This window comes from Salvia splendens, chromosome 12, assembly GCF_004379255.2.
Source record: "Salvia splendens isolate huo1 chromosome 12, SspV2, whole genome shotgun sequence".
NCBI lineage: Eukaryota > Viridiplantae > Streptophyta > Magnoliopsida > Lamiales > Lamiaceae > Salvia > Salvia splendens.
The window spans coordinates 2,144,176-2,166,251 of record NC_056043.1 but is presented as its reverse complement, the minus strand read 5'-3'; the positions used below and the strand labels follow the sequence as shown (position 1 = coordinate 2,166,251).

At 40.1% G+C, this 22,076-nt stretch overlaps 1 protein-coding gene across 1 annotated transcript; it reads right to left on the bottom strand.

Moving 5' to 3' along the window:
* Positions 1–122: 122 nt before the first annotated feature.
* Positions 123–11,478, bottom strand: LOC121759561 (callose synthase 7-like). Its single transcript, XM_042155195.1, has 42 exons — positions 10,857–11,478; positions 9,620–9,720; positions 9,311–9,423; positions 9,129–9,216; positions 8,942–9,052; positions 8,724–8,846; positions 8,516–8,605; positions 8,328–8,419; positions 8,122–8,245; positions 7,882–8,019; positions 7,728–7,804; positions 7,558–7,645; positions 7,367–7,486; positions 7,110–7,227; positions 6,656–6,987; positions 6,528–6,580; positions 6,302–6,362; positions 6,106–6,187; positions 5,971–6,020; positions 5,803–5,889; positions 5,615–5,719; positions 5,441–5,535; positions 5,231–5,312; positions 4,992–5,155; positions 4,786–4,909; positions 4,577–4,686; positions 4,398–4,488; positions 4,161–4,312; positions 3,948–4,057; positions 3,749–3,868; positions 3,588–3,656; positions 3,323–3,512; positions 3,126–3,237; positions 2,933–3,055; positions 2,731–2,849; positions 2,583–2,666; positions 2,372–2,484; positions 2,071–2,300; positions 1,180–1,977; positions 1,048–1,098; positions 781–966; positions 123–643 (listed from the first exon to the last, which is right to left on the bottom strand). Exons 1-42 carry the CDS (start codon positions 11,062–11,064, stop codon positions 404–406), a joined length of 5,724 nt encoding a protein of 1,907 aa, XP_042011129.1. The 5' UTR covers positions 11,065–11,478; the 3' UTR covers positions 123–403.
* Between the last annotated feature and the right edge of the window lie 10,598 nt (positions 11,479–22,076).

The window sequence follows — 22,076 nt, the reverse complement described above, 5'->3', positions numbered from 1 at the left end:
ATCTTAGTAAGTATGGTAAAAGAAAACATGAGTTTGAGACATTTTTATAACACGCTCAAAGTTGGAGACACGAAACAAAATTAAGACCAGATATATAAACAAAAAGCAGCCTCAAAATACAATTCAGCAAAATCAAATAGATAAAACATCTTCATTATAGTTTATATCTAATTAAGTGAAGAATGTACAAACTATATATATATATAGGGATATATATATTTCACCTAAGTAAGAGTGCTACATCTTGATTATAGATAGTTGACATCTACAAGATTTTCCCATACAGAAAAAATAATCAACACAAGAATGTGTTGCCCTATGCAGAAACATGGGTTCAACCCAACTATTGCAGACCCGAAACCCGATGAGCTAGCCCGATTGACATCCCTAACGATAACGATGATCAAGTGAAGGACGCCTTGTCTTTCTTCCCAGCCAAAATCATCGAAATCTGGAGTCCTCGACTGAAGGCTTGGTTGAAGAGGAGACGCGTCTGGAACTCAGACACGAAGGGGAACCACGACAGCACCACGATGGGCATGAAGATCACCATCCCCATCACTGCTTCAAACGCCCGAGCCAACTCCCTCACCGAGTCCCACGCCCCGATTCGTTTCAAACAAGGCCTACATGCTTGAGCAATCTGCACAACCATGGTTCATATACTAAGATATACTAATGCAAAACCTCATCATAAATATGCATAACTTCCAAAGACAAGCTCCGGGGCAAGAGAGGATTCGATCCATGACCAGAGAAACGCGCATAGAGTGTTCTTACCAGAACAAGGGCCCATCCGGTGGGCATGAAGGCCAAGATGGCAGCAAAAATATCGCCCACGACTAGGCCACACACCACGAATAAAACGGTCATCACTGACACGAATCCGAGGAATAGAAGTGCTTTCAAAATCCTGAACATGAGCTGAAAATCGGTTCCAAATTTTCGCCTCCCCATTGACACCATCTGTTCCGAAACAGACGAAAACTATCTCAGCATAAACAGAACATATCGATTTAAGGCAACGAATCAAGTAACGAAACATACCTTTAGTACCAGAAGCACAGCTGCCATAACAAACCAAGACAGTCCATAAACCTACACAAGATCGAATGGAATGATGAGCAAATGTAGAAAAATCCAAGAAACGAATTATCATGAACAGAGCGATGTTCTTACCAGGAAGTCGTCGTTGCCCTGTGATATCTTGAGGTGATAGACAATCCCATATTGGTAGATGAAGAATCGAAATGAGAGGAGAATCTCAAGCAGTTTACCACGTAGGTTCGTGTACTTCAAGTGTTCCTGTTCTTCGTTCCACCACGATTCCCAACTTTTATCAGGCGCGATCCCAATGCCACCACGGTTCCCCATCCACCTCTTCCAATCCGTCCAGTCATCTACCGTCTTTTGCCACTCAAAACCAGATGGATTGAATACGAACGGAGCAAACAGCCAGGACGCCACGAGGAACCACATTGAAAACGTAATGAAGAGGTACAGCGACGAGCTGCTGGAAGCGTGCCCGTAGACCTCATAAAGGATCAACAATATGAAGAGCTCCAACCCTTTCACAAAGTGGCTACGAGAATACAACCTGTAGTTATCGGCAAATTTGGCGTGAAACACGACAAAACCACGGCCTGTGGCTCGGTACTTGGAGCCTCCGTGTAAAAGCGTTCTGCCAAAATAATGTGCTTTTGTTCCAAGCTGAAATGTGAAGAACACGGACGCTAGCTGGAGCTGCATAACGATAAAATCACCAATAGCGTTGCGAAAACCTCGTTCGAGGCCTATTTCCATCACCATGGGTAGAATGAGCAACAAGCCTAGCTGAAAGAAAGACTGTGAAGCCAAAGCCTCTTCAAGCGCTTTACTCTGATGAACGGACGGATCCCTCAGTATACGCCTTTCCAATCCACTCAACGCCATGTATAATCTTCCGTATAAGAATACATAGACAGTAAGGACAGTAACCTGGAAGAAATTACGAAACAACCGTTGGTATCAGAGCGAGAGAAGCCTTAATGCACGATGTGTATCATTCAACAAATAATTGAACTAGTATACCATGCTACTGAAGTAAAAACCAATCGTGGTGAAGTAGAACGACAGCATCCGGTAGAAATCAAATTGATGTCCTAGCCGATAGACATCTCGACTAAGAGTCTGCTCCCCATTGCCATTTGCAACCTTCGCCTCAAAAAGAGATATCTGATTCATGCCAACGTCTCGCCCCTTGCCTACTTGAATATATTCATGATGTGTGACGTATCCCCTTCTAAGTGTCGAATTGTAGCCTGAAATTGGTAGCTCGATCAAACATTAGAAATTGTGGCATATTCATGGATGAGCGTCGAGTTGATAGTACCAGAAAATATGTCTTCGCTCAAGTTTATCGTTTTTGAAGCTTTGCTTATGCCTCCTCTTGTCAAGTGGAAGATTCGATCGAAAATATCAGGATGTCCATAATGAAACCTTACCCTGCAAAATAACAAGGATAAAGCAACGATTAGCAATTGCACGACATGTTCAACCAAAATATGGTTCAAAGACTAATGAATACGAAGCTGCAGATTTACCTTAGGGGGTTTGCCAAAACTCTTTGACCGATTGTCACGAAACTGGTTTCTTGATTGGACATGAACCACGCTAGTGAAGAAACACTGATCAAAGGAAAAGGTAAGCATATTCATAATAGTGTTTAGTCCTCAAAATGCAAATACAGACCTTCCTGTGAAAATGTGCTCCCTTAGTCCTAATATCGTTGGTGTTCGATCTCCATGATGAGTCGTCAAAAGCTCCTCCAAAACATTCCGCATTTTGAAAGCCTCTTCGAAGTAGTTGTCCTATTAAAACATAATAAGATACTTACTCGCTCGTGTATGTAAATTCGAAAAAGAAAAGAAAGGGAGAGAGAGAGATTGCAGACCTGATTCATGTCTATGGTTTGCAAGGCTTCCCCCCGAGTAAAAATGATAGCATGATTTTGATTCTCCGGCTTCCCTTCGCCAATTTCTGTTGGAGGACCGGGAAGCTTGATACGATAAATTTCCTGGAATTGCAATGCATGACTATTAGACCAAATGGCATAGGTACGACCGGTGATAAGGTTAATCGTATACCTCATCCAGCTTCTCGCCTCCCTTGACCAGAACGGAATAGTAAACCTTTTTCGTCATCCCACCAATAGTCTCCTCTCTCTCATCTATATAAGCAATCCGTAGCGATGGATACCTTGAGATTTCGAAATACTGTCAATAGATCATACTCAAATAGATGCGGAGACAAACTCATGCACGAGCTTAAATCTTTAACTTACTCCAACATAAGATTCAAAATATTGACATAACAGCTCCGGTCATGTGCATCACTAGATTTTTTCTGGTTCCCGTAAACCTGACAAGACACAACATAAGTGAACTTCATGTCGGCTAGAGCTTCTGCTTTTTCCTTGAGGATTCGGTAGTCCCTATGCTTTACATCGATTGCACGGTATCCACCAAAAATAGCTGCCAAGAATACGAAAATATTTATCACTAAAAGCATCATACCAGAAAACCTAACTATAGAAAGTCTCAACCAACCATTATCATCAGCAAAATCCAGAAAACACTGAAGCTCCAAAGTCTCGCGGTAATACATCATTCCTCTCACTGGTGATTCAACGACCCCCGAAAAGAAAAACAAAAAATTAATATACACATAAAACAATGTTCAGAAATACTAACATTTATAAATTTCTGACCTGTACGGGCGAGTGTTTGGCCCCTGTAAGACACCCATTGACGATCCAACTCTAAACGGTCTTTATTGGCAGCATCGAATTTGGGATCCATGATTCGCTCCTCGTAGTTTTTCCACTCATCTTTACAATGGTTAAGAAGAATAGAAGAGTTTAGTGAACCATCCAGATATTATACGAAAACGATAAACTTAACACTCACCGGGATATATTTTCTGAAGATAAAACAGGGTTGTAATACCATCCTCGTTTTCTTTGTTGAGCTCGTCGGTTGAATAAAGGACGGACTCTTTGTAATAAGGAGTCAAAACACTGAACAAACAAAGTAACATTTAGCAACATGTAAGAAAATGTAGTGAAATATGAAACTGAGAGAAACGTGAAAAGATGAGTAATCAGCCATTTGATAACTGACCTGAAAGAGAGCATATTGCGAACTTTAGGCGCATTTGGCATGATCATGAATAAAGAGTTCGCAAAGAAAGTAGTCCTACGACGAGCTTCCAAATTCATGGGCACGTTGATTGCTGATTCTTTCACAGTCAGAAGTAAATGAAGCCTGACAACCTGTATGGCAGAATATGAAACAAAGGAAAACGGGAGCGAAAGCCAAAAAGCAGAAGGGAGATTTTATATTCGAAACCATCAATACCTTCTCCATCCAGGGCCCACTTTGCAAGAGGTCGATGTTTACCCTTTCGAACTTCTGTTCTTTCCTTTCATCTTGATGGAATGCCAACACTCTACACAAAAAAATTAAATTGATAACTATCAAACTTTTGAAAATAACTAGTACGTTAGCGGATAGTGGGAATTTTCGGATAGACATACTCGTGCCCGTTCTCCATGACATCTTGAATGATGATCTCTACAATATCTTGGAGTATGTTGATTATCTGAGACCGGTATAACTGTATATCGTCATCCTCGTGGTCTTCCATCTTCCGATTTAAAAAAACATAGTATACAGCGTTAGCAAGATATCGAGATTGCTTCAACAAAATAAAATAAAATTTGAAAAAACCAGTGATGGAACTCACTAATAGGTTCAGAAATTTATCCAACTTATCACTTAACATTGGCAGCCCACTCATCTTGAATTTCTTCAAGAATCTTTTCTGTTGGAGGCTGATTTCCACTTCTTGACAAATTTGCAGTATAATTCTTGAGTGGCGAACCGAAAATACAAGCAACTCGTGTTAGCATGATAGAAAATGTAAACGAGCAAAACTGACGGTGGACTTACTTCTTATCCCCTTTATCCTGCAGAAGAGCGAGAAGCAAGTCCCTCAACGACTCATAGCATTCGATTATTGCAAAATACATGAAATCATCGTTCTTGATTTTCCTGATGAGGTCAGCATCTTCCCGTTCCTTGAAATCTTTAGCCATGTCCAATGCTATCGGAATCTATCAATAGTATGACAATGAGTTGTGCTAAAAGTGCGTTAAAAGTTAAGATGTTTAAAGTAGACATATTTTTACCTTACTAGCGAGCAAGAAAGGAGGCCACTGGACGACAGATACATCACTCGATGAATATGGCACAAGCAGCAGATTTCTCTCCCTGGAAATTGAATATGGAATTTTTCATGAATCGTGTTAAAACGTCTTTATGACAGAATAGAGTGAGAAGTTTATTCTCCGATGATTCCACGTAGTTGAAGTAACGTTAAAACTAAAGCATTATTATACCTGTGGCTTATCAAATCTTCATTTCTCATGGATAAAATGAACTCATTCCACATCTGAGAGAACTTTGCGATGTTTATTCTCTCCAACGTGTCATCCTGTGCCATAACAGTTTCTTGATAATTTATTAGAATGTATTTACGTTGGAGCACCGAGTGACCAAAGATACCTACATACCTGCTGGTGTTGTCTGCTTTCGTCTTTGGAATATGGAACGAGGCGTCTGCTGAAAGCTGAGGGAACAGATTCGAATCTTGCCCTTAACATACCAAGAGTTCTTATCTACATTTGGAAACGCGGCACATGAATGAAATTTCCGAGAGTACGCTTAGTATTTTATCTGACAAATGGCTGAAATATCTGACCTCTCCAAGATGGCTGAAGGCTCCATAAATCCCACCAATGATAGTAGCGAAGATCGCATACCATATTTGTGTATCCATGAAATAGACCTATATGCAAACAAACCTTTTTAACGTCGAAGACATTTTTATCAGAAAGTATTACATTGATTAGAGTTTCTCATCACATACCAGAACGACCGGGGCCCATATTGCAATAACGACAGCAGAATTGTGAGTAACTGCATCAGTTCATGCTAGATGAGTTAGGCCAGGGCCTCAAAAGCAACACGAAACAGAATATCTCTAGTATCGAAATGCTATTACCATTTGGGAAAAACTCGTGCCAGTCATAGCTACTGACTTTGAGATTCATGATGATCCATGTTGGTTGAATCAATGGCAATATCTAATTCAACATGAAAACGCAGTGAAGACAAGAAAATGAATATCTGTAGGAGAAGACAAAAACTATTCAAAGAGCAACTTGAATATAATTTCCAGTTTGTAAAAGAAACATTACCTCAAAATAATAGCTGAATGCAAGCTTGCTTATTATCAGTGTAACCCAATAGAGTGTGTATCTAGCAAAAAGAAGGTTGGCATCAAGGTTAGGTGCAATCTCGATCTAATCTAAGAAGTCTTCGAACACGTTATTCTTAATAGGTGCATGTTCTTAAAGTCATACATAAAATTGCAATACAAAAACCAAAGACAGATAGTACAACAATAAAAGGTGATTATCTTACTTTAAAAGGGATAGCATGTCTTCGTGCATTCCTCTTCCGACATACAACTTTGGCTGGAATATGAGGAGGGCCGTTAGTTCATAAAGTATTATCCATTATGAAGAGGACTACTAATTCTTAAGACTTGCCTGAGACCACCACATTAGGATGCTAATGATGCGCCAGTTTGAACACTCCATAGATCTCCGCAAACAAGGTAGTAAAAATAGTATGGCAGAGAGTATATTGGGCACCAAATATATCGCAACGCAATAGTAGTAGAGAGACTGCGTCTGCCAATTTCCTCCCAAAGTGTTGAAGAATCTTATAATCCCTCTTGGGTTTTGAACAGATCTTGAATATGTTATGGGCATGACTACGAGCCAAAATACAGCAAATGCGAGTTTCAGAAGGTAGCGGAATGTCTGAGTGTATTTCAGGGTCCTCCAGGCATTAAAGCTGAGGACGATATCCAAGATAGCTGGAGAAAAGATCGTAGAGATGTTATGAATCATTTTACAATGGAAATAGCATTCGGAGCAGGAAAGGAGGACAGAAATCCCTGCATAAACATACACGGCGGATAAGGGGTAAAAAGGTTACCTTGTAGAAAATTTAAAATAGCTGCTGTGACGAAGATGCTCGAGACACTTTGGAGTACATTATCGTCAAACAGAGCATTTGAGGATATACGTTGATGCCATGCAATGATAATCATAGCCTGACAAGCAGACGTTGATTAGTTAAGGAAACCAAAGGAAGTCATGAAAAAACACTTGGGAACGTATCGAAAATTTCTCATACACATCATGACTAATAAGAAGCCATAACAGTTAATTAGCAGAAGCAATTAGAATTACCTGGAGGGCCAATATGAAGAAGATCCACATTCTGTCGAAACTCCGGTAAAGGTGCCAAAACGTACGCAGTTCAACAAAATTTGTCTTCGGTTTTCTCTTTCCTACAGCCTTGTTATTTTCCTATGCACATGAGAAAATGCCAGGCTTTAAAAACCGAACTTGAGCCTTGTACGATAATACACAGTGCATACCTTGTTTACTGGCTTTATTACATTGGAATGCACGAAGAAATCAGCTTTCCGATCCCAAGGCCACCCCAACTTAAAACACTTGTCAGTCCTAAGAACAAAGCGAAAAGGAAGTCAAGAATCAAAAAACATAGATATCACGTTTAGTTCGACTAAATAGACAGTAAAGTTACCAGAAATATTCGTTAAGATCATCGTAGTTCCTCCACTCCGAGTGGCTTGATTTCCCATTTTTGTTTCTCCTAGCTTCCTTCAAGTATAGAGATAAAAGATTTGAAACCAAAACAAAAAAACTAAACACTAAGTAGCATAAAGAGAGAGTTCTACCTTTTGCATAACCTCATATATAGGTGTCACAACATCCCTCAGAAACGACTCCTCGCCTTGTGGTGCTACTGTCTGAGATGTAGCTCCGATTACATGCTGAGCATTGTTAAATAGAGTTCCATACATGTCATGGGCCATCTGCGATTCGGTAAATGCAAAAGAGTTACTATTTTCAAAGTTATTCAGCTCATCCCAAAAGGATATATCGATTCATCGGGCTGACAGCATATGGAGGCATACCCGGTGAAAAATATAGCACAGGCATTCTGGCATAAATCGAAGGTTTGAAGCTTCACCCCAGATAAGGAGATAAAGTCCAATGTAAAGAAGCTGTGACTGTTGCCTTCTGTCTCCCCTCGGACATCTGCAAACAGAACGATAAAGTTAAAAATCGTTGCTTAGTTAAGGTATTAGGCGATAATGTAGCCATAAATAGGACAACTTACTCCAGATTAGATGCAGTGTGCAAGTATGTACACCATGATTGATAATTCTTGAATACCTTTTCCATCAGTTTTTCCACTGTATTGCTATCCAACTGCAGTACCGTTCGACAGAAAAATGGATGATAATAAGAAGCAGCTAGTTCACTACAAAGAAGAGGCGAGCAATTGAGCAATAAACAAACACTTACGAGTTCATAGTCCTGAAGGCTCTTATTCCGTACATCCATATTAGCAAGAATCAATATCAAGTGCTCCCGCTGATTAGCCACATTCCCTTTCTTCAACACCGACATGAGACCAAACAAACTCAAGTCAGCTTACCTCAGTTATCTCGCGAGTTAACAGTCAAAACGTAAAGAAAGCCAATTGGAAGGATAAATGAGCATTTCACTGAACCTGGAAACCAAAGCGTAAAGAAAGCCATTCGAGAATATCAACTACGCTTCTTTCCTCGCCGTCAGGCATTTGGAACATGGGAAGATCATCTACACTTTGGATAGCACTGAGTGCTGCTTTTATCTGATTAGCAGATACAACAAGATTGGTCATTCAAATCCAAATTTATATTTCGATAATAAAGTTTCGTAAATAACGTGAATCTTCACAAAATAAACCTCGGGGAGCTCCATGATTGCTGGTTTCACGCCAACAGCGTACAACGGCAGAATGTTATAATGCTTGTACTGTTCTTTTTTCTCCTCGACATCTTTTGCATATCTTTGAGTCTGCATTTAACATCCTGGGTTGAGTAATACGAGTAATTATTAGACGCGAATTACGCAAAACCAACAGAAGCCAAACCTTATTGTCAACTTTCTCAGGAGGTACAACAGTAATAAGGACATCATGCAACACAGTAGCAATCTGATACATCTTAGCCATCTCTTCCCTGTAGAGGCAATTAATACGATATAAGGACGAAACGTGCGTATTCACAATGTGCCAACATTATTTTGGTATGATTAACTTGAGATGAGGCTTACGGTTTTTTGGTATATTGGCCCTCTCGGATGTTTTTCTCGTAGAAGATCTGATAAAATCTCTGGATTTCTCTTGGATCATTCGAGGCAAGTATGGGCTTCGTCTCTTCATCTTCCTGCAACCATACAGTATCCGGAATGATGAACAGAATTAGGATGCATACAAGTAAAATGAGCTTATATAAAGTGATCAGAAATGCAACAAGAATCTGTTGAATAACGACAAATCAAACCCAAACAGAAAAGTAGAAAGTTCCCTTTCTGAGATGGGTTGATATCTAGTAAAACCAAAGCCAACATCATCAGGCCTACCTTTTCAAGTCTGTGCAGCAAATACGTCTTGAACTGCCGAATGCCTCGCCCACTTGAGGTAGGGTCCATCCGGTGTGCTTTCTCGAATGCATGGAAACGGCCTAATCCATAATTACAAGAAATCAATAACTCAGAGTAGGAAACATCCACACATACCATATATGCATAAAAGCAATAGCCATTGTAACTTCTCAACATTCAAACTTGTAATATGCAGTGACAGATGCAAGATTTTAGATTTCTCAAAATTTGTGGCCCCCACTTCCCCCCAGCCCTGAGTCTGGCAGCGTGTACAGTGGTAACATAAGTCCCTGAAGGCAGTGCGTTGGCCAAATACATCGAAGGTGAATCCATTAGCCACACATCAATTTCATATATTTTTGAATATCCTCTCAATTTGCTTAAAAGGACACTACTACAGATTCAACCAAACATTCTCTACTATCATTATGTGGTAAAATATTATGAAACAGAATATTCTCCAAATTAATCACTGAATTCAACATTCTTCTTTAACTAAAGAATCAACCAGCCAAGACCACCACATCAATAGAAAACTTAGTCAACAATCAAGGTATAAAGCAACTGATCCTCCAAGTGGAATGGTCAAGTGTAAACTATGGACTATGCATTCTTCAAAAGGTGAGACAGGGAAAGGGAGAACAACTGAGATTCCTCGTTCATAAACCAACGGTCTCCCATTCTTGGTCCCCGGGGGGGCACGGACTTAAAAGAGTGGATGCTCTTCTGATTCCCCATTCCTATCACTCCACACACTCATAAAAGGCTGGAATCTCCAACATAATTCCATAATCAACGAAACCAGATCGAAGCCAGGTAGGATACATAATTACATAGACAGGTTGATGATTGAAATTTGCAAATCATGGCATAAGGAATCATAACAAATAGGGGGGGCTTGAGGTGGGCCATACTCTGAATCTAGTCAAGGAATCAATGCTCTTAGCAACAACAAAAAAACCCATAATATTCCACAGAACATTTCACCCAAAATCAAAAGGCATAAGCTCAACATAATCAGTAGCAACACTACTTCAATAAATAAGTAGATGATTGAAATTTAAAAATCATGGCATATTCTATAATATATGCACTCATTAAAAAACAGGGGGGGGGGGGGGGCTGTGGTTGGCCCATAAGAAAAAAACCATAATATTTTACAGAATCACAATCATTACTATCCATTTAATCCAAATTATCAAGAAACACTACTTACACAAATAAGCAACTCGGGGATTCTCCTTCTCAACTTCATTAGCCACACGGAGGATGGGGGCGATGGAGGCCAGCGAAGACGGCACAAGCTCGCTGTCTACTGCTGCACTGTCGTCGGCGCGGTCCACCATGGTGGGGCCCCTCGAGCCCCCCCTCCTGGAAGGAAAGCTCGGGCTGAGCTCGCCCTTGGTCCCACTGGAACTCGCCATGATTTTCCAATAATGCTGTGATTGAACGGAGATGGTAAAAATTCAATCTTTTGTGAGTGTATATATAAAAAGAGGAGTGGGAAAAATTCATTCTTTTGTGGCGCTGCTTTTTGGTGCTTTTGATTCCTGAGGGAGGAAGGAAAGAATGTGGGGTAAGGGAGAGTGGAAGTGTTTGTTTTGGAGTGTGATAAAAATGGCTGCTTTTTGGGTCGTTTGCTTTTGCTTAGTGCGAGTGTTTTTGCTTTATGGGGTTTTCAGTTTGTTTAATCAGAAGCGCACTAGCTATGTTGTGATTGTTGATTGATACGTACGAGGAAGTTTCAGTAGGAGGTGAATTGTCATGGATGCGCGCCGACGCCGTTGCCGGTTGTGGCGTGGCGAGGTTTGATTTGGTTCCGACATTTCACTGTCAGCGCTTTGGTTTTCAAACTATGTAAGGGAAAGAATGGAAAATTTTGTTTTTTTCCTACTTTCTAATTAAAATTGTGATTTTCGACAGAAATTATTTTGTTTGACCCAAAACTTTGTATCCGAATTCGGAAGGGTAATTACGTGTTTCATACAAAACGTTTTATTTCAATTTAGTACAAAAAGTTATTTCATATAAAAAGTTTACTTAGTGTTTCAAAATAATACATTCGGTTAAATATTTTAAACACCGTTAGTTAGTTTATAATTTATCCAACTTATCATCATAATAAAAGAATAATTAGAGATTTAATACAATTAATCACTCTAAAAAAATAACAATCAATATCAATTCTTCCAGCAATTGATCATGGTTTAAAAAATTCTGTCTCTCAATATACTCTATTTTTTATTGTATTCTTTATTGAACACAATATAAAATAAGTTCATATATCATCTTTACAAAATGACTAATTTGAGCTTCAAACAGTCATAAGTCAATATTTAATTTTTACAAAAAAGATTCAATATCTTTTTAGTTGTATTCTCCATTGTTACATGAGAAAGCTTCGACAATAAAATGCAATTCGCTAATTTGATGGTGAAGAGTGGTGATTTTTTTTCTATGTGTTTTTCATTTTTGTGAGTAATAAAAATAAATGTGTTTGAAATAATTAATGGAAAGTTTTAATTTAAAATTTTTTTGTACAAATTTGAAACATTGATGAAACTTTTTGTATGTATGATGTGATTAGAAGTAACGGTGTTAGTAGAGATTTAACGATATGTATTATTTTGGAACACTAAGTAAACATTTTGTATGAAAGATGTAAACTTAATACTTTTTGTACTAAATTGAAACAAAGGTAATACATTTTGTTTGAAACATGTAATTACCCCGAATTCCGACGTAGATCGTATTTTCTTACTCCGTCGGACCCTCCGTTCCTATTAATTGTCCACTTTTATCATTTTCGTTCGTCCCCCATTAATTGTCCACTTTCACTTTTACCATAAATGTAAGTAGGCTCCACGTTCCACTAACTTATTACACTCACATTTTATTATAAAACCAATAAATAAAAGTGAGACTCATATTCTACTAACTTTTTTAACCCACTTTCGTTTACATTTCTTAAAACCAGTGTCAGAACCAAAGTGGACAATTAATGGGGGACGGAGGGAGTATTAGGGCATCATTAACCCCGGCCGGTTTCAGGCCCCAAGTCCCCTCTACGTCATCATTCCTCTATAGTTGTGGCTCAGGCCCCAACTGCTCTAACCCTGCAGGCCACAACCTGGACCGCAACTAATAATTGACACTATTCACAACTTCAACATATTTGACTCGTAAATGCAATACGTTGAACAATAAAAACTGGGAAATTGCATTGTTCAATAGAAATTAACATTACAAATCCTAGAGAAAGCAAATTAAAAATATAAGTCATAGAAACCTGGGCCACAACTACTACTTCTTCATTTGGGCGTAAAGGTAGGCGATCATCTCACGGTGCAACTCGAGATCGAACTCCGACATCGTCGAGGTATCCCTCGATGTCAACTCCGTCAGCTAGCTCATCCGCCATGTAATACTCATCTCCGACAAAGAGTCGGACATCTTATCCAGAGACGGATTGATCGGCGGTGGCACCATAGCGGAGTTGCTCGCAGTTGCCTTCCCATTTGCTTTCCTCTTTGCCGCCTTTGTTCCCATCGGGCGGCTCTGAATGCTAGGAGAGGAGCCGAAGACGTCGTCGTCCGTCATGTTGAGGTCGATCGTCGGACCTCCTTCGCTCGAAGAGTAGTTTCCGGAGGCGGAAACTTTGGTTCTCTTCGCCGCCCCAGTTTCCGTCGGCTCGGCACCGCTGGTGTACTTCGGGCTCTTCTCGACGAGCTTCCAAACGTCGAAGTACTTGAAGGCCTTCTTCCCGTCAGCGAAGAACGCCTCCTTCGCCTTCTCGACGAGGCCCGCCTCGCTGTGCCCACTCGGCCACATCCGGACTACGTTGGCCCACTTTCCATTCCACTTGCTCATATCCGCCTAGACCCGACCCCAATGCTTGCCCAGCTTCATGTAGCTACGCTCGATCGACCCTTTAGGACGCCCATCGTTATACTTCTCAGCAATCCGCTCCCAGAAAATCTTGTCGGACTGCTGGTTGCCGATGATAGGATCCTCGGCGACGTTGACGTAGTTCCTCGCAAGCCACATTGTCTCTTGCGGACTGTACTTCTTCGGCCCATCCTCCTCACCGACCTTGCCCTTGCCCCGCCCTTGAGCGGGCTCCGTCTCACTGATCTCGAACTCTTCGGTGTTGACCGGCGATGTTACGTCGACGTTGCTACCGACTCCCGGACTAGGCGTCGGCTGCGATGGTGGCGATGCCGGTATGTACCAATTGTTCGAGTTGACGAACTCGCCCATCTGACGTTCATCGCTGTTGAACCAATCCATTGATGCCGAAACAAAGAGTATAATAGAGGATTGAAATGGATAATGCACGTAAGAATGATGCACAATAGTCTCGTATTTATAGACACAAAATCGAAAAAAAATTAATTTTTGGGGACTTGCGGCCCGGCCCGAAGAGCATGTAACGCTGGGCCGGGACTCGCGGGATGCGGCCCGTGCCCGATTAACGCCGGCCAGGCCGGGCTGCGGGACCATCACAGAGCCACAAATGCGGCCCCGGGACCGGCCTGGGCAGTGATTCTCCTCCATCCAAAGCGTGGGATGGGCCGGGACTCGCGTTTTGCGGCCCGGCCTCCCCCGTTAACGATGCTCTTATTGATCAAATTTACTAGTACCAAAACTTAAATTTTGTCGCACTTTGACCGGAGACGAATTTTAAGAAATGTAATGAAAAGTGAGTTGAAAAGGTTAGTGGAGAGTAGAACCTCCCTTTATATATTAGTTTTATAATAAAATGTAAGTTGGAATGAGTTATTAGAATATGTGATCCACTATCGAAAATGGTAAAAAGTGAAATGTGACAAATTTTGTGGGACGGACAAGATGGAAAAATCTGATAAAATTTAAGGGACGGAGGGAGTAGAAGAAAGGGTGTAGTTTTACGAAATTTATAGTCTAACCAGATCGAATATACTCTCTAGCTCCATCCCTGAAAAGCATGAATATTTGGTTCTGCACAAATTTTAATGCATAATTGATAAAGTAAGAGACAAATGGAAAGAAAAAATAATTAAAAAGTTTCCAAAATTAGAAAGTTCATACTTTTCAGAAAGAGACTAAAAAGAAATAGTTCATACTTATGGATTATATGATTTGGATTTATTACTAAATGACAAATTTCGAACCATAATTTATGGTTTTCATACATGTCCTGACACAGCTTGTCAAATATTCTGCAACCGAGTTAGCCTTATAATATAGTTTGTCTAACCACAATGGATAATTTCTCATCATGTATGCTCCAAATATTTTGAACAAGATGGTGTGGCAACTTCCATCTCCTCTTCGAATTAATCATAAAGACTACTGTTTGGGTATTGCATTCAACTTTAATATTATTGTGTATGCTATTAAATCGATTCTTAAGCTTTCATGATTCCATCTCAAATTATTTTAAGCTTCAACTTCTACTAATTAATGTCAAGTCTAATTCTATCGTATTAGTAAGTTGGGCAATACAAGTTTAAGAAGTGAATTGATCATAATTGGGCTTTAATTTGCTTCTGTAGTGGAGAGGCCCAGTACGCAAAGCCCAAATTAGAAAATTAAACTATCTATGTACTAGTACTAATATTTATCATTATTAATGGAGTACTTATATTTTAGGACTATTTTCTAACTTTCATTTTTCATCAAATATCCTTTAACTCACGGTTTTTTTATCAAATGCACCATTTATTAGTTATATTTATTGACTATTTAAAATATGCAACATGTAAAGCACTCTAATTAGAGAAAGTGAATCTATAACATGAAATAGTCAATAATAAACAATATATGAAATCCCTTAATGCCAATAATATAAAAGATTTTCAGAACGATTGTTGAGTCAATTGGGCAATGTTTGGCTGTGTTTAGAAAAAGTGTTGAAACAATGAAAAAGAGATGCATATGAAAATAGGTGATGTGTCAATAAAAATTAGATTTGGAATGACATCCAAACATAGAATAAACAAAATGAGCATCTAATTGCAAAGTGGAGAATGGACAGAAAACAAAACAACAAATTATGAAATTCTCAAACAGTCTGGCACTGTAATAACATTTCAATGGTTGTTATTTTAAAATTATATATAAAAATTGTAACTGCAGTTATACCAATATTTATATGGTGTTAGAATTGTTAGTGACAGCCATTTTTTGTCTGTGGACCTATTCCCACCCTTTTTACTCATTTACCCTTTCATTTGTAAAAATAATTTGATTAATGTGTTTTAAAATTGTTGTTTTTATCTGATTTTTATATTATAAGACAACAAAGAATATGGATTTTGTAAATAAGGAAAGTAGTAGGTATAATTTTTTAAGAATTTTACTTCCCTAGTTTTTTTTAGATATTCTCTTTTATAATTTCAGAATTTTTATATATTTAAGTACATAATACTTTTCCCTTTTTATTGAAATACAAATAATAATAATAATTGGTTTGATTAATATATCTATTGTTTATTATATTTATTATTATATCAGATATTGTGATTCACAATTAATAATAATATTTATAGTAATAGTTGTTATTATAGTATAGTACATGATTTATGATTATTATAATAATTATTATTCTCAATTAATAACATATTAACTAAATCATTATGTAATTTTGAAAATCATGAATCACATCAATATATTTTTACTATTATTATAAGTATTATCTCAATCAATATTTAATCAAGAAAATCATACTTTAATTGTTAATTGAATTCATGTGATGGATACGTTTCACTAATACTTCTCACCAACTAGCATAAAATGATGTATTTACTAGTATTTCTTTTAAAATATCTTACAATTTTAAATTTCATATGATTGGATGAATGGCTTGTATAATGTACCTAGCTAGGTCGTTAATTAATATTAAACCTGCTTGATTTCATTACTAATAAAAGCAGAAATTATGATAAGAGATATACCACTATGATTAGACCTAATATAAAAATAGTAGTGTCTCAATTTTATTAGTTATATTATGATATATGCACACATATATAAGCTAGTGACTAGCATAGAGTTTTTTGAATTAAGCAAATAATTAATAGACACCCCTGCATTATTCTCATGAGTTTAAGTTTTACTATATGCATAAATTGTTGCAACTAAATAATTGAAAACCACTCATTTAATAAATCTTAAATATATGCCATACTCAGTTAACCGTTGTTGTAGCCGTTATCTTCTTACTTTATGGCTGTCATCAATAAATGAAAATGTAAGTAGCTTCCAACAAAATTAATTAAAGAAAACTGTTAGCCCATCTCTATTGTGATTTACCAAAATATCAATTTAAATGCATTTTTTTCACATTAATTCATCCAACCTTTGGGGTGGATCTATATGAGGAGAATAAGGGACAAATGCCCCACCTCAACATGTTTTAGTTAAACTATATTATTATATTCTTCAATTTTTTAAATTTCTTAATTTCCTTTATACATGCCCTCCTTAAACTCCTAAAATTTCTATATACTAGTATATATTCTTAAGCCTTATGGATTGAATTCCTGGATCTGTTACACTCTGTTAAAAGGCTTTCTTTTTATTCAATTCTAAGTATTGTCACGGATTTACAATGTTCTATATAGGGAGGAGCCTCTACAAAATATGGTAAGATTTACCCTAGTACTCGTTTCCTTATTGCACGGTAATTACAATTAATTTCATATCTCCGTGAATATTTGCTTGTGATTTGGTTCTTCTTTGATTTCTTTCCAACACTCCCCCTCAAGTTAAGTGAGGGGATCATCCAAGCTTAACTTGCCCAATACTTCGTGAAAGCTTCGAGAGTCCACTGCTTTGGTGAGGATATCAGCTAGCTGGTCTTCTGATCTGACAAACGGTAGTTCCACAATTTTGGCTTCAATGTTGTCTTTGATGAAGTGTCGATCGACGTCAACATGCTTCGTTCGATCATGCTGTACTGGGTTCTCAGATATACTGATAGCTGCCTTGTTATCACAGAACAGTTTGCAGGGTCCCGAAGTTACCAACTCCAACTCGGTCATTAGCCTCTTTAACCACAGGATCTCAGTCAATCCACTTTTGATCCCTCGGAATTCTGCTTCAGCACTTGACAATGCTACCACCTTTTGTTTCTTGCTTCGCCAGGTGACCAAATTTCCACCAACGAATGTGAAGTACCCTGCGGTTGACTTTCGATCATTCGGGTTTCCAGCCCAGTCAGCATCTGTAAATCCGTATATGTCCATATGACCATGTTTCTTAAACATCGCCCCATGCCCCGGAGTTCCTTTTAGGTATCGAACGATCCGCATTGCTGCTTCCCAATGAGCTGCCTGAGGTTTGTGCATGAATTGACTCACAACTCCAACTGCGTATGCAATGTCAGGCCTTGTATGAGACAAGTAGATCAGCTTACCAACCAAGCGTTGGTATCTCGTACGATGAGTAGGTTCTGCTCCTTCTACTATCTGTAGCCCATGATTCTGCACCATAGGAGTATCTGCTGGCTTGCAGTCCAGCATCCCCGTTTCCGCTAGCAGGTCGAGCACATACTTCCTTTGGTTAATGAAGATCCCCTTCTTCGATCTCAACACCTCAATTCCCAGAAAATACTTTAGTAATCCGAGATCCTTCATCTGAAACTCTGAGAACAGGTTCTGCCTTAACATCTTGATTTCTTCCTCATCGTCGCCGGTGAGGATCATATCATCCACGTAGATGATCAGGCAGGTGATCTTTCCTCCCCTTTTCTTTAGAAACAGAGTGTGATCAGAGTTACTCTGTTTGTACCCATACTTCTTCATCACTTCGGTGAATCTCCCAAACCATGCTCGAGGAGATTGTTTCAATCCATATAGCGTCTTCTTGAGTTTACACACTTGTCCGCCCTTGAAATCTTCAGAGAACCCTGGTGGGGCTTCCATATATATTGGCTTTGAAAGTTCTCCATGTAGAAATGCATTAGTAACGTCGAACTGGTGAAGGGGCCACTCCTTGTTGGCCGCAATAGAGAACATGACTCGGATCGTGTTCATTTTGGCTACTGGGGAGAACGTCTCTGCATAGTCAACCCCATAGGTCTGAGTGTACCCCTTAGCTACTAACCTCGCCTTGTATCTTTCAATCGATCCATCAGGTCTCCTCTTAATGGTGAAGACCCATCTGCATCCTACGGCTCGCACTCCTTCTGGTTTGGTACATATGTCCCATGTTTCACTTTTTGTCAGGGCATTCATTTCCACCATCATTGCTTTCCTCCAATGGGGTATCTGCATAGCCTCTTCTGCTGTTTGAGGTATCTCTTCTTCTTCATATAGGGCGGCCGTGAATGCTTTAGCCATTTCGGTGAGATTGGCTTTAGCAAGGTTGGCTACTGAGTATCTGCTTTTAGCCCCGATCTTCTCCGGACTGTACCTCCTTGGCGGAACTCCTCGAGTACTGCGGTGAGGAAGAATATACCGGCCAGTGTCTCCATCGACGGCAGTGACTTCCTCTGTGTCAGAATTGTCAGCGGTAATAGATGTATTCTCAGGATCGGATTCAGGAGTTACCTCAGATATCACTGGAAGAGGATTGGATGGAGGCGCGGTTGGCTGAGGAGGATCTACAACAGACATGACCTGCTCGGCGGTGACGCTAGCTTGTTCTGTTGGTTCCACGGTGGAGTTGCTTAATTGAGGCACCAACCAACTTGGGGGTCCATTTACATTTCCTAGGCTATTCCTAACTTCATCATTCTCCCCCTGACCCCGAAGCTGGGTTTGGTAAAAATACTCGGACTCAAGAAAATTGCAATTCATAGTGGTGATTATTTTCCTAGATGACGGATCATAGCACCTATATCCTTTCTGATTTATCCCATACCCAAGAAAGACACATTTTACAGCGCAGGCAGAAAATTTAGTTCGTTCGTGTTTTGGGATATGCACATAGATAGAACAGCCAAAGATTTTGAGCGGAAGAGTGAGGGGTTCAGGGACCTTTGTTTGTTTCGTGAGGACTTGGAGAGGTGTTTTCATATCAAGCACTTTGGTGGGAAGACGGTTTACCAGATAGACCGAGGTAGCTACTGCCTCCGGCCAAAGAAATTTGGGGACATTGGAATCAAAAAACAAAGCTCTAGTTATTTCAAGAAGAATTCTATTTTTTCTCTCAGCTACCCCATTTTGTTCTGGCGTATAAGGACATGAGGTTTGGTGCACTAACCCGTGTTTTTTAAAAAAAAATTTCCATGTCTTTGTTGACAAATTCCCTCCCGTTATCCGACCTAAGGATTGACACTGTTTTGTGAAATTGTGTTTGAATCATTTTAAAAAATATGACAAATTTTTCAAACACTTCAGATTTATTTCGCAGAAAATACACCCAGGTCACACGTGTGCAATCATCAACAAACAGAAGGAAATATTTAAAACCATGATCACCATTAATAGGCGCAGGGCCCCACACATCAGCATGAACTAGAGAAAAAATGTTTTTTACTCGTGTATCATTGGATTTAAACGACTGTCTATGATTCTTAGCAAAAACACACGATTCACAAGAAATGTCTTTTAAATGCGAAAATTTGGGAAAAAGCAATTTAAAATAACCCGCAGATGGATGACCCAATCTTCGGTGCCACAACCAAGCTTCCCTACTAGCAGATCCGTGAGCAAGCATCGCAGCGCCACCTTGATGAGCTATCTCGTCCACATAATAGAGTCCTTGACGCTCAGTGCCACGCCCAATTATCCTCCTCGTCCTGATATCCTGTAACACACAGAAATTCGGGTGCATCAGTAGAGTACAATTCAGCTCTTTAGTCACGTGACTAATAGACATCAATTTGTGAGACAATTTTGGCACATAGAGACAATTCTTAAGTTTCAGACTCGGAGTAATTTCAATAGTTCCACTTCCATGCACAGACGTAAATTCACCATCAGCAGTTTGAATCTGGCTTTTAATTGTCCCATCAAAAACAGAGAAATCTTTCCTTTCATGAGTCATAGTATCTGTGGCCCCACAATCAAAAATCCACTCACTACCCGTATTACACTGCGAATTTTTCGCCATGCAGGCAATATGTGTGTTTTCAAGGGGTGCAAAGTAATTAGGGCTAATAAATGCGTTTTTCGAATTTGGGAGGGTGTTTTTCGTATTTCCAGGTTTCTGGGAGCCTAATTGCAAGGTATCATGAATCTGGGGGCCTAATTGCAAAGTATGGGGTAAATTATGCAATTTTAATGTTTTGGGGGACTTAAGTGTAGAGAGTGAAAGGGGGTTAGGGTTAAAGAACCCTAACCCGGTACCTCCAAATCTCTCGCCGCCTCCTCTGTATTCCGCGACCGCTGCTTCCCCAGCCGCCCCGCCTCTCGTTTCCGGTCGGCCGTGAGTGCTGGTGGCCTCGGAGTTGCCCGCTCCGGTCGCTGGGAGCGTACCTCCATCGTTCTCGGTTACTCCAATAGCCAATCTCGCCTTGGATTTCTGGTTCTCATCCCACCAATCCGGAAAACCGACGAGAAGAAAGCACGACTCCTTGGTGTGCTTGTGCTTTCCGCAGTGAGAACACCAAAGCTTCGATTTGTCGGGCTTGAATGGCCGGCGGTTTGGGGCATTTGGCGTTCCCGTTCGGTATTGTGGTGGTCCGCTTCGTTGCTGCTGGTTTCGGGCCGAAAAACCGAGCCCGACGTTGCCCGATGATGATATAGCGTCGTTGATTGCACCGGTGTTGGAGTTGATGTTTGTTGCCGGCATAATTCTTAGCCGTGCGGCTTCTCGTCTAATCCAGCCGTATGCAACCTCCGCTGAGGGCCATGGTTGATCCTTGAGGACTTCTCGTTTCATCTGGTCGTACTTTGGATTGAGGCCGGTCAAAAACTTGAATAGCCGGCGTGTCTCGATGTATTTCCGGAACTGCCCTACTCCTTTGTCACAGCACGTGACCGGTTTTTCTTGACACTGGTCCACGTCGATCCAGGTTCCGTGTAGGTGTCGCCAATACGTCTCGAGACTTTGTTCTCCTTGTTTAATGTTTTCCACCTTCTCCTCCAGGTCGAATAGCAGGAACGGATCCGAAGTGGCTTCGAAAGTCACGGCTAGGCTCTTCCATAGCGCCTCCGCCGTTTGGTGGTGAGCAAAGTCGATGACAATATCGGTCTCGATATTGTCAAGGATCCATGAGAAGACGATTAAATCCGTCTCCTCCCACTCCGTGTAGCCAGCCGCCCCTGGTTCGGGTGGTGGCGGGCTGCCGTTGATGTGGCGGAGTACTCGTCTACTCCCGATTTGGATCTTCATGAGTCGGCTCCATATGGAGTAATTCGTCCCGTTGAGCTTTACTGCCACGGTCACTTTCTTGCTGACCCGTAGCTTGTGGTCGTCTTGAACTGGGGGTTTGGTTTCGTCGGCCATGGCTTAATCTGCCTTTAGGTCGAGAGAGGTAAACAAAGGCTATGATGAAATTATT